The sequence below is a fragment of the Ctenopharyngodon idella genome, chromosome 4 (assembly GCF_019924925.1).
Source record: "Ctenopharyngodon idella isolate HZGC_01 chromosome 4, HZGC01, whole genome shotgun sequence".
In the NCBI taxonomy this organism is placed as follows: Eukaryota; Metazoa; Chordata; class Actinopteri; order Cypriniformes; family Xenocyprididae; genus Ctenopharyngodon; species Ctenopharyngodon idella.
The window spans coordinates 21,339,641-21,352,773 of NC_067223.1; the positions used below are offsets into that span (position 1 = coordinate 21,339,641).

Consider the following 13,133-nt stretch of genomic DNA (forward strand, 5'->3'; position numbering starts at 1 on the left):
TTATGGTAATCGCTTCGCAGAATTGTTTGAGGTATCGGCAAATAACGTATCGCTGGCAATGAGAATCGATGTTGTATCGTATCAGGATTGTAACGGATGTCTAAATACGGTCATAAGATACCGTTGGTTAAGCAGAACTAAGGCGGAAGTGTTTTACCGAGAGCCATAAACAGACGCACAGTCACACACAATAGACAATGCTAAAGGAATATGAAACACAAATTTAAGAGTCGTTGATGTTTCTTTGAATCCTCTCTTCTGTGAGCAGTTAATGAGGTATGTTTGTTTCTATTGTGAGTGTGAGTGAAGTATGTTGCAATAATGATCGAGTCCATTATACAGATGTGTTTAATGTTTGTTGCTGTTAGATTACTTTACTCTAAATGTGATTGTATTTTTATGTAATGTGTGTTGCTTTTGTGTTGTGTTAATTAATTTGAGTAATAGCAGTTTAGCAGTTGAGATGATGGTATTTATAGTAGTAATACTTGTGTTTGTTAGTACAGCAGCTAAAGTCGAGTTATATAAGGAACAAGATGATTGTTTATAATTTCGGTAACACTTTACATTAAGGTTCCCTTTGTAAAGGGTTTATAAAGGTGTTTGTTAATGAGTAATAAGTCATTTACAAATGCATTATAAATCATTAATAATGCAGTTATAACTGCATGAATAAAAAGGGCGACTTTAATGCAATACCTGCCAAATAGTGAGCCGTTTTTAACTCACATGTTATAAATGCTTAATAAATGTATTTATTAACACTTATTTAACTCAAAACCAGATTCCTGGTTTATTTCATGATGCAGCAAAAATTGACTATCATAATTAGACTGAAGGGTGTTGTATTTGTGCTTTTCTTATTAATATCTCATGACTGCCACTTTTCTTACTATGTTGCTTACCAGAAGTTTCTGTCTTACCCATGATACTCTCCAAAAAATGAAATTCCAACTTTATTTTGAAAATAAAACAAAAGATAATAACCATAACTTGATTAGATATTAATAATGAAAAATGTAATTCCAGTATTAGTTACCTGTGAACCTTAATGTAGGGTGGACACTTGTGAACCATTTATTCATGAGTTATGAACATTAATAACCTGTGAAAGTGAACCTTAATGTAAAGTGGAAACCTGTCAACCATTTATTAATGAGTTATAAACATTAATAACCTGTGAAAGTGAACCTTAATGTAAAGTGGAAACCTCTGAACCATTTATTAATGAGTTATAAACATTAATAACCTGTGAAAGTGAACCTTAATGTAAAGTGAAAACCTGTGAACCATTTATTAATGAGTTATAAACATTAATAACCTGTGAAAGTGAACCTTAATGTAAAGTGGAAACCTCTGAACCATTTATTAATGAGTTATAAACATTAATAACCTGTGAAAGTGAACCTTAATGTAAAGTGAACACATGTGAACCATTTATTAATGAGTTATGAACATTAATAACCTGTGAAAGTGAACCTTAATGTAAAGTGAACACATGTGAACCATTTATTAATGAGTTATACACATTAATAACCTGTGAAAGTGAACCTTAATGTAAAAAGTGAACACGTGAATCATGTATTTATTAAAGCACACACAGAAGATCTTTTTTTTTTTTTTTCCTGGTGACAAATTTTATTGTTGAAATATTAATAAGCAATTCATAATTATTCTTGATATCATGATAAATGATACTGTAACTTTAGTATTTGGCCATTCATACAGTACCTGCGCACGACAGAACCGGGAGCGCCGGAACGGTTATTTGTTTAATATAACTACAAACTAACACAGCGATTACACATATAATATACAAACTAACACAGCGATTATAATATAAACACTTAAACATAGTCTGCAATGTCAATTCAGTTAGCTTACCCATCAAATCAGTAACGTAAAACACAAAATTTCACTTCAGAGCATGCCGGAACAATACTGGTAACTGCGCCACTTCTTCTCATGAAAGTGGCAAGGCTTTATTGGATGCTCACTAGCGCCAACTCCTGTCACACGCCAGAACACGCATGCTTAGTGATGTAACCCTGAAAGAGTGATGTGACCTGAAAGAGTATATAAAGTATAGCCTAATATATTATTGTCACGTCTAGTTTTCTATTACTATAGCTTACTATAGTTTGTTCTCCTACATTTTTTAGTTGTTATCTTCATAATAAAAAAATGCTGCATCTAATTCCTGCTTTCTCACTGCTCTTTACAACCAAATGTGACAATAATGTATAATAAGCAATGTCTTCTTCTTCTTCTTCTTCTAATAATAATAATAAGTAGTAGTAGTTGTAGTAGTAGGCTATATACTTTATTATACTCTTTCAGGTTCTCATCACTATGCGTGTTAATTCTGGCGTGACAGGAGTTGGCGTTAGTGAGCATCCAATAAAGCCTTGCCACTTTCATGAGAAGAAGTCACGCAGTACTGTTCCAACATGCTTTGAAGTGAAAATTTGTGTCTACTGATTTGATGGGTAAGCTAACTGATGTGAAATCGCAGACTATGTTTTTCTAGTGTTTATGTTATTTGTGTAATCGCTGTGTTATAACCGCTCCGGCGCTCCCGCGCAGGTACGTTACTGCAAGTGCGGATGGCCAAAGCCAAATATCCTCAAGTTATGGTGGCCTTTATCATGATATCATCATCAAATATGCTAATGTTCTGTTAACGGTGCATTTGGTCATTGATTTAATGATTTACACAACTGTTAAATAAAATAATACATATTTAGGTGCCTTTATTCAGCTTGTATAAAATATGTTTGGCTTATAGATGTGATGCTTATTATCTTTTTTGGAATACTTGATTGCTTCTCTGAATGTTTTAATTTGAGTTTACTTGCATAAGCTACTTTTCATGAGAAGTCATGCTCTGTAATTTTGTGCTGTAAAAGAAAAGTTTAAACTTTTTTGTTTCAAGTTTAAAGTTGTTTACTAATACATGCATCAAAAATAAAATATTTCATCAGAAAAAAATACTATCTTCTGTGTGTACATTAATAATTAATAAATGCATGATTCACATGTGTTCACTTTACATTAAGATTCACTTTCACAGGTTATTAATTTTTGAAACTTATTAATAAATGGTTCACAGGTTTCCACTTTACATTAAGGTTCACTTTCACAGGTTATTAATGTTTATAACTCATTAATAAATGGTTCACAGGTTTCCACTTTACATTTAAGGTTCGCTTTCACAGGTTATTAATGTTTATAATTCATAAATAATAAATGGTCCACATGTGTTCACTTTACATTAAGGTTCACTTTCACAGGTTATTAATGTTTATAACTCATTAATAAATGGTTCACAGGTTTCCACTTTACATTAAGGTTCACTTTCACAGGTTATTAATGTTTATAACTCATTAATAAATGGTTCACAGGTTTCCACTTTACATTAAAGTTCACTTTCACAGGTTATTAATGTTTATAACTCATGAATAAATGGTTCACAAGTGTCCACCCTACATTAAGGTTTACAGGTAACTAATACTGGAATTACATTTTTCATTATTAATATCTAATCAAGTTATGGTTATTATCTTTTGTTTTATTTTCAAAATAAAGTTGGAATTTCATCTTTAAAAAACAAGAAATCAGTTTTTATACACTGCTGTGGATAGGCATCATGACCTTTTTGGAGAGTATCATGGGTAAGACAGAAACTTCTGGTAAGCAACATAGTAAGAAAAGTGGCAGTCATGAGATATTAATAAGAAAAGCACAAATACAACACCCTTCAGTCTAATTATTATAGTCAATTTTTGCTGCATCATGAAATAAACCAGGAATCTGGTTTTGAGGTAAATAAGTGTTAATAAATACATTTATTAAGCATTTATAACATGTTAGTTAAAAACGGCTCACTATTTGGCAGGTATTGCATTAAAGTCGCCCTTTTTATTCATGCATTTATAACTGCATTATTAATGATTTATAATGCATTTGTAAATGACTTATTACTCATTAACAAACACCTTTATAAACCCTTTACAAAGGGAACCTTAATGTAAAGTGTTACCATAATTTCTTTATTTGTTTTCAGTTCTTACGTCTGGTGTTGTCTGACATCATTATATCTGTCATCCTTGTTAATGGTGAATGAGGAATTGAAGTTCTGAATAAACCATCAGTCAGTGTGAAAGAACTCTTGCTTGTGTGTTACTGGAGGGAGCGACAGTGATGAACTGTCTGATTTACACCCCTAGCTATGATCATCGAAAGCCCCCACTCTGAGAGCCAGGTTGATGTCCCAGTCAAGTACCACCAATATCAGGATGTCTTCAGTTCCCAGAAGGCATCCCAACTTCCTTCACATAGACCATGGGACTGTCCCATTGATATTTTGCCAGGTGAATATCAGGTAATGTCCTATGGGCAGGTGAACGCCTTTTTAATCTTCCAGAGCTTCAGGAACAAAGCGTTCTGGGAGTACCTCCTTCATCATTGTTTATATTAACAATATCGTGATTTACTCCTGGAACCTGACTGATCACCATGTCACCCTCACCATGGAAAGGCTGCATGAACACCACCTCTACCTGAAGCACAAGAAATGTGAGTTCCACCAACCCTCCTCATACTTTCTCAGCTGACGTACAAGCTGTTCTGTCTTGGCTTCAAACTTCTTCAGTCCAAGATCTCCATAGTTTTCTTTGATTTGCAAATGTATACCACCACTTTATTCACAACTAGAGCATCATTGCAGTGCATCTTACCTCCCTGTTAAAAGTCTCTGTCCTGGAACAACTAAGCTAGTACCGCCTTTCAATTGAAGAATGTCTTTACTACAGCTATAGTCCTTCTGCATCCCGATCCAGAGTTAACTTTTATTGTGGAAGTCGCATGGAAGCAACGGGAATTCAGCCAGTTTTGACCCATGTGCCTTCTAACCCAAGAAGAGCAAGATGATGATATGGGCATCCGGGAGCTTTTGGCAAGCCAGCTGCCACTAGAAGAGTGGTGCAACTGGCTCGAGGGTTCCCATACTACTTTCATTGTCATTATGATCACCAGAATTTGAAGTACCTGAGAGAAGCTTGGCGTTAAACCCTCACCAGGCCCGGTGGGCCTTGTATTTCACCCAATTCAATTTCTACATACCGTCCAGGGTCCAAGGGTCCAAGATGCCCTCTCCCATATTCATGCACCAGGTCCACAATCCACAATCTTGCCACCTGGATTGATCATCAGCCCGATCTAGTAGACCCTGGACAATTCCACTAAACCTGTTCCGCCAGTATGTGCCATCATCTTTCTATTGTCATCTAATGGATGTTCCCCCTGTGCCATATCGAAGACCCTTGTGGCACCTTCCTGACAAGCTTCTTCCACTCCCTGTTCTATGTCGACCCTGGTCACACCTAGGAGTGGATTTCATCACAGATCTGCTGGCATCAGAGACCTTCAACTGTGTCTTGGTTGTACTGGATCACTTCCCAAAGGCCTGTCGTCTGGTGCCACTGAAGTGCCTCATCACAGCTTTGGAGACCACAGAGGCCTTATTCCATCATATCCTCCACAACATTGGTCTTCAGTTCATCTCCCAAGTCTGGAGGTCTAGAAGAGCCAGGTTGACACCAGAAGAGCAGAAACACCTACTTACCAACCAGGACAAAAGATGTACTGTCACAGCTACACCAGGCTCCTCTTTCTCATCAGCATCACACAACACTATTCGTTCACCGTTGCCAGAATTCTGATCACACACACCTGTCACTCATCAGCGTGATAATCAATCAATCTACATGTCTGGACTTGTTAGTGTTTCTACATTACCAACCTAAGGACTTACCTTTTATCATCCATGTGATCTTCCTCATTCCCCAGCATCATTCTACTCCTAGCGTCTCTTCGTCTTCATACACAGCTCTGGTCTGATCAGCCCAGTTTTGTTTTGTTTGTCATATCTGTCTTCCTATATCTGACACAACCATTTCAGGTTGTGCAGTCTCTACTAATGAGCTCATGAACTGAATAAGGTGTGATAGATGAGGGAGACATACAAAATGTGCAAGGCTGGTGATATTCCAGGACAGGTTATGGAACCACTGCGGTAGGCTTTGGTCCACTGCCAGCATCCCTCCAGTCCAGAGGATCTCCTACTCTCAATCCTTCCTCAAATCTACCTCTTCCTGCCTACCATGCTGCGAGTCCTATACCCAATCTGGTTCCACTGCCTTCTCTTCCAGCTACTTGCTTAGTCAGGGTTTTGTACTCATCTCACAAATTTTTATTTATTACAAAATGACACTAATAAAAAAATATTTTTAAATAGTCATTTGGTCACAGTTATCAGACAATGCGGATCGGACATAAAATCTGATCTCTACAAAACACTTACGCATACACATATTTGATTATATAGTGAATATGTCAAAGTCACACCTCAGTATGTTCAGTTGACAGTATGAACTCATCAGCCCAGTAGAGAGGAGCTTCACTCCGGAATCCCGCAGGTCATTGTTACTCAGGTCCAACTCTATCAGAGGGGAGTTTGATGATTGTAGAGCTAAAGACAAACTTTCACAGCACTGACTAGTCAATTGACAACCTGCCAGTCTGAAAAAAATAAAGGATTCAGTAATTAAAATGTCAGAATTAATTGACATCTGACTGCCATTTACCATTTACATACCTTCCTTGTTAAATAAATCTTATACTATCAATAAGCCACTAATTATATTTTGGAATCATTCATAAGATACATTTAATTTATAACTGAATTAATTAAGCAAAACTAATTAAAGTGTAATTAAATAGCACCAAGAGAGCAACAAACGTGGAAATATCAAAAGGATGAAAAATTAATGGGCAGACGATGCAGCAAAGATTGTGGAAAAAGGGGAAAAATAATCAGTAATTAAAGCAGTAGTGAAACCACAGGATTCAAAATCAAACAATTAGTCTAAACCAGTTTGTTAATATTCATAGCTTCTGAGTCTACAGGCTGCTGAAATCCTTGACAAATAAACAAAATCTGTCCCAGATTCCATTCATAGAGACATTAGGCACTTTACTGGTTTCTTTCTTCACATTCATTTTCTCCCTTTCAGAGTTTACACATGCATGCCAAAAACCTTTTCCTTTCCCTTACATTTTCTCTCCTTCCTTTTTTCATTTTCTTTGAGCTTTTCAATCTCTCACCAGCACAACTTTGTTTCTTAAAGGGACAGTGTTTTCTACACCAAATAGACTTGCTACAACATGATAAGTTAAACATACTATCTTTTTAGTTTGTAAGTAGTCAGCATTCAAATACACATGAACAGTTAAAATACAGCAAAAACTATTATTGACACAATAATCAGCCAGTAATGCATTGATTGCTCATAGATTGTGCACGTCTAATAGTAAATGTGAAGGTCAAACCTCAGTATGTTCAGTTGACAGTGTGAACTCGAAAGTCCGTCCGAGAGCAGCTTCACTCCTGAATCTCGGATGTCATTGCTACTCAGGTTCAGCTCTCTCAAATATGTATTTGATGATTGTAGAGCTGAAGACAAACTTTCACAGCACCGATCAGAGAGACCACATCCACCAAGTCTATAACAGAGGATAACAGTGAAATGAGCAGGAGATGAATATTAAAATCATGTTTTTAATATTCTGTACATGACAATGTATTTTAATGATCACAAAGCTTTCAGTCCTGGTTCTAAAAAGGCTGCATCCACAAAGTTTATCCTTCAATAACTTACAATTCTTTGCACATTTCCACATTTGCACATTTCCACAATTAATTTTAATAGTATTTCCATGCAGTGACCATGGGGGTGGAAACATTTATGACAGCCATGAACCCTTACTGGTCTCATTAGCTGCATTTCCAAGGCAAGGCAATGCAAGTTTATTTATATAGCACACACTTGCCAATGTTTCGCATACATTTGGCCAATCAATGTACACTTACATCGCTGGTTGTTCCTATTGCACAGTGTTAGACCCTACTTTGAAGTCGGAACCAATTTAGATCCCTCAGACGGCATTCCTAGAACTAATCGTTCCCAGTTCATGAGGTGCAAATATGCCAAAAAGCGGGTAATTCCAACATTAGTTACAGGAACTATGAAAAGGTTCCTCTGGTGCGAAAGCCCCTCTTCTTGATACTGGACTAATGCATCCGCATATGTCATAAATGACATATACTGTGGTTAACTTACATAACTCATAACTCCTATTCTCTGTCCATGAGCTCCCACTGTTGCTCTGCCTGAATGGATAGCGGTACAGTGAGACATGGGATCACTCAAACCTCCTCATATTGCATAATTTTGTGAAAAAAGTAATAAAAAATGCTCATTTGTTATAAAGTAATGTTACTTAAACATTTGATATTTTATCAACAGTTTTTCAAAATGTGTGTAAACCTTTGGACTTAAAATCTTTAATGGATCTGATTTGTGCATTCCTGTGATTACAAATAAATGGAAGCAAGCAACTGGAAAAGTATGTATGTGTGTTTTCTTTGATTCAGCATGATTGATGTTCACTTCTGTTTAATTTGTGAATTCTGAGATCCCGGAACAACGGGAAGGGACAGATCTGGCAAGTTAGTGGGGTAGGGAAAGGTAACAGAACATAGCCTATATATTAGGGGTGAAACGGTACATGTCGGTACATCCAAAACTGTACGGTACGGACTGTTTGATGGAACACAGTCAGTCACAGGTGATCCACACTCCAGTCCAGAAGGGGGTGTGCGCGGTAATGCATTGTAGTCTTTTAACCAGCATTAACCACCAATAATCGCAATAAGCTGTTTTTTTACTTTCGATAAGAAACAAAGTGTTATCTTTCAAATTCTGTTGATTTTTATCATACCACTCAAACAATAAATGCCGTTTTGATGCTTTTTGATGTGGCGTAACATTGCTATATAGACGCCTCAGTTCAAATGGCAGCGTGGAGCGCGAGTGAATGCAATCACTATATTTACAGAATGAACATCTGAAGGTATGTTGAAAGATACAGTACAACTTACTGAAACATATCTCATGTAATCGCTCAATCAGTGTTTCAACCATGGAAAGACATCTATAAAACAGCTTGTAAACAATGTCTCGTAGTATTACATTTACCTCAGAAATGCCATTCAGTGTCCACAACTCTTTCACTAAACATATGCACTGTATTAGCCTATATATTAATTATATTTTACTTAACCTGTTAGTGATGTCTTAATTATTTTATATATTTTAAAATAAATCTGTCATGAAAACAAGTTATGACTGCCACTGTGTAAATGACCATAGTTCAACTAGAGCTGTCAAGTGATTAATTTTTTTTTATCTAATTAATGACATGATGTGGCGATTTATTAATCTAATTAATCACACATCAAATTTGACTGAGAAATTATCCCCTAAAGATAATTTGAAGTCATTATTGTGTAAAGCATCAAATAAACATTACAAAAAGTAGATTCAGAAAAAAATATTTTGATTCAATATAGAATTTATTACACAAACTTTTGATGACTGAATGTTCATTTTTTTTGGGTGAACTATATCTTTATTTATTTTTCTATTAATATGGAAATATGATATTTTTAAAAATGAAATTATACTCTAAATAAGAAACTAAAACTGCCAGTAGGTGGTGGTAAATGTGTAATTCATTCTATTCATTTAAACAGTTGATTCATTCAGGACTGAAGTATTGTGTCTAAAATAACACAACATTAACTTCTTAAATTTTAGATTTCTCTTATCTACATATATGCATTTTAAGACATTTGAAGGCCAAAAAAAATAGACAATAGCTTTAAAATCTCTCCTTCTCATCTCCATCATCACTTTCTTTTCCACCCTCAGTCTAAATTATCAGTGGCCTGGTTTCACAGACAGGGCTTAGCCTAAGCCAGGATTAGGCCTTAGTTCAATTAGTGCATTTAAGTAGCTTTTATTAACGTACCCTAGAAAAAAACATTATGGATGTGCATCTTGAGACAAAACAATGGCACTGACATATTTTAAGATATTTCAGTACAAGTTACTTTCAGTTAAAACAGCTCAAACATACATTTTAGTCTAGAACTAGCTTAAGCCTTGTCTGTGAAACTGGGGGTTTGACTTTTCCCCTCCTAAAGCTGAGCTTTGACCGATAGTCTTTTCATTTTCATCTGTGATTGATGTTTATATATTTTATGAATCATTTTCTTAGAGAAGTTAATTTACTGAACGCTACCAGGAAAGCTAGGTTTAAGCTAAGTTCATTTATTTAATTCACAATATGTGCATTTATTATTAATCAAATGCCTAATATATGATGAAAACGGCTTTGTTATTGTTTCCTGAGGCCGGGTTCACACTGCACGCGTCAGCGAAGCGTGAACTGCAGCTGCAGAGACGCGCGAGTATTCACACTGGAAGCGTTTGTACAGCGTCACAGCAGCACCTCCAAGCTACATTTCTTTACAAAGACAGATATAAATTTGTTTTTATAAGTTGGTCATTTATAAACTTGATAGTCTTGAAAGTTTGTTAACATGCAAGGTGTACAACACTCGCATATAAACGTAAAATAAATAAAAATAAATAAAAAGCCTTGTGTCATCCATTGCTGCACACAAATGAGGTAAGCTTTGTGTTTTACATCATCTGACGCATGAACATGTTTACAACACAGCAAACTCAGCGAAAAAAGGCAGCAAACTCGGGTTTGATTTGGGTATGCAAGAGCCTATATGGCTGTCTGTGTAATAACTAAAATAATGTTTATATATCATATTTTCTGGCTAGTTTAGTAAGTTTTTTTATAATAGGTATACCATACTTTAACCCAAACTGAATAATTAAAAACAAGTTTAAATGAGTAAATCTTCTATAAATATTTTTTAATATTAATTTTCTTTCCTGACATACTTCAATTCTTATTAAAACACACTAGATATGCTTATTCTGTGCATTCTGAACACTTTTTGTGTGAAATCATATTTATTTTGTCCATCAAAGGTGTACTTTCACTTTAATTAAGTGTTAGCAGTGCAGCAAAAATAGACCCAGCGCCGAAACGATTGCGGCACTGCCGCTTCTGCTCTGCTCCTGCTACGCGCTGCCGCACAGCCTCTGTGTGCGGTGTGAATGCTTTCATCTTTTAACATGGGCGCCAAAAAAAAATGCGCGCTGCTTACGCTCTGCTGACGCGTGCGGTGTGAACCCGGCCTGACCCCTCACATTGACAGTTATGCTGCTACTAATTATTACATGAATCACGTAAATTATAACTACTATTCAAAATGGAAAAAATCATAAGACTGAAGTTTATTAGTTTGCATCCCTGATTATTTTTGTTGGCCGTTCAATATTTCAAGCAACAGTTATCAAGAAATGGGCAGTTTAGCAACTTACATCATATCTCGCACTTTATGACCATTAACCGAAGCGTCGCGCTGGAATTCGCGCTCAGCAACTGCCGTGAACATAAAGCCCGCCTAGTTTGATTTGACTGGTCCTCTCAAATATTTTAACATTGACGACCGGTGACAGATCACTGACAGCTCAGATGAGAAAGTCAGTTATCTTGGTGCTGTGCAATATCCTTGCAGCACTAGACTGAATACTATATTAGGCAATTATTTAACAACCTTCATCAACTATATGAAATATCAGATGACCTACATAGGTCTGGGGGCGGGGCAAGTGCGTTAAATATTAGCGCATTATTTTTTCCCGTAATTTCAACAATGAATTGGAGAAACATAATTTTATAATTAGATATAGAAGTTAATACAAAAACTGCCCTATGTGCAATTTAGATGTTTAAATTTTTTTTTTTCAAATTATTATTATTTGAATGTTGATGATTATATCTAAAAATGAATAGCAACTGAATTTAATGGTTTGGGCTAAGTTGTTAATTGCAACCTTTAATATTATAGTAATGTGCAAGCAAGGGCTCCCTATATAGTTTACAGCATTAGCAGAGAACATCCTTAACATTTTTAATTACAATTGAATGGATTTAAAGACAAAAGCCCTATTCGGATGGTATTTGTTTATCATGTGGAAGTCTGTATAATAATAATATTGGCATTGCACCTCAGTGATAAAACTTGTGCATTCGGATGGCGATTTATTCACGGTGGAGGAGCGCTCACGTGTTAGGATGATTGTCTGATGTGAATAAAACGGCACATGCTTATATAAAATCATATTTAATAATTGTATCCTATTTATTATTTGATTATTTGAATCTCCTGTTTAAAAATAGGAAGATTAACGCGCTATATAGTTGAAATGGTTTTGTCTTGCATTTTATCTCAAATTATGTCATTTTAAAAATGGGGAATTTAGCAGAAATAAGTTAATGCAGCCTCTTATTTACAGTAGGTTACTTGAGGTAAGCATGAAGCTGCTTGGTTTATAATTTTAATGCAACTGTATATAATAGGCTAACGTTACATATTTTAAAATTGAATTGCACACATGTTGCTGCCAGAATAAATGCCCATTTGTGCTTTATTTCTCTTTCTTCTTTTTGTTCAAATTTACAAGAACATCTTCCTACCGCTGTGGAGCGGTGATGGAATATTGTTCTTGTAAATACAAAATTTCTGCAAAAATGTATCTTTAAAATGTGTGTAAACTACAGCGAAGCTCAACATTTATCATACGGTGCTCTGCAGTAGCCAAAAAGGATTTCAACAGTGAATTTTGTATTGATCTCTTGTTGTAAACACAGAGATGTGGATTCGGACGGAAATTAAATTCCCACACGACCTTGATGTTTGTCAAAAAACAGTAGGTAATTCGGCCAGGGGTTTTTATGCTAGTGGTAGGAGAAAAACACAGACGTTCTGGGTTCAGAGAGCAATAACATCACAGACTACTCCCTGTAAATGGTGAAAATACCTTGCGTCCCCTGGAGAAACAAATACCGTCCAAATAGGGCTAAAGACACCGTTTGTTCAGTAAACCACTGTTTAATAAAAAAAAGAAAATATTTAGTTTTCTCACCCTGCTGTACTGAACCGTGACTTCAAAACTGAGGTACGTACCGAACTGTCATTTCTGTGCACCCTTAAACCTCTACTATATATGGCCTATATATGCACAATCTCAGTCAGGGTTCCATCCAATTATTTTGATGCACATTTTGAGAATGTGCAT

General features: G+C 35.7%; 1 protein-coding gene across 27 annotated transcripts in view; it reads right to left on the minus strand.

The window, feature by feature from the left end:
• The window catches only part of LOC127510571 (NACHT, LRR and PYD domains-containing protein 12-like), a 180,734-nt gene that overhangs the window by 95,505 nt on the left and 72,096 nt on the right, over window positions 1–13,133 (minus strand). For 6 of the 27 annotated variants that reach the window (XM_051890192.1, XM_051890189.1, XM_051890186.1 and 3 more), the window contains 2 exons: window positions 7,393–7,566; window positions 6,409–6,582 (listed from right to left, as the gene is read on the minus strand). The exons of 20 other annotated variants lie outside the window; for them this stretch is intronic. In XM_051890192.1, coding sequence (XP_051746152.1) covers window positions 6,409–6,582; window positions 7,393–7,566 — 348 coding nt within the window. The remainder of the gene's footprint in view (window positions 1–6,408; window positions 6,583–7,392; window positions 7,567–13,133) is intronic. One more of the 27 variants, XM_051890176.1, reaches the window with a different exon arrangement.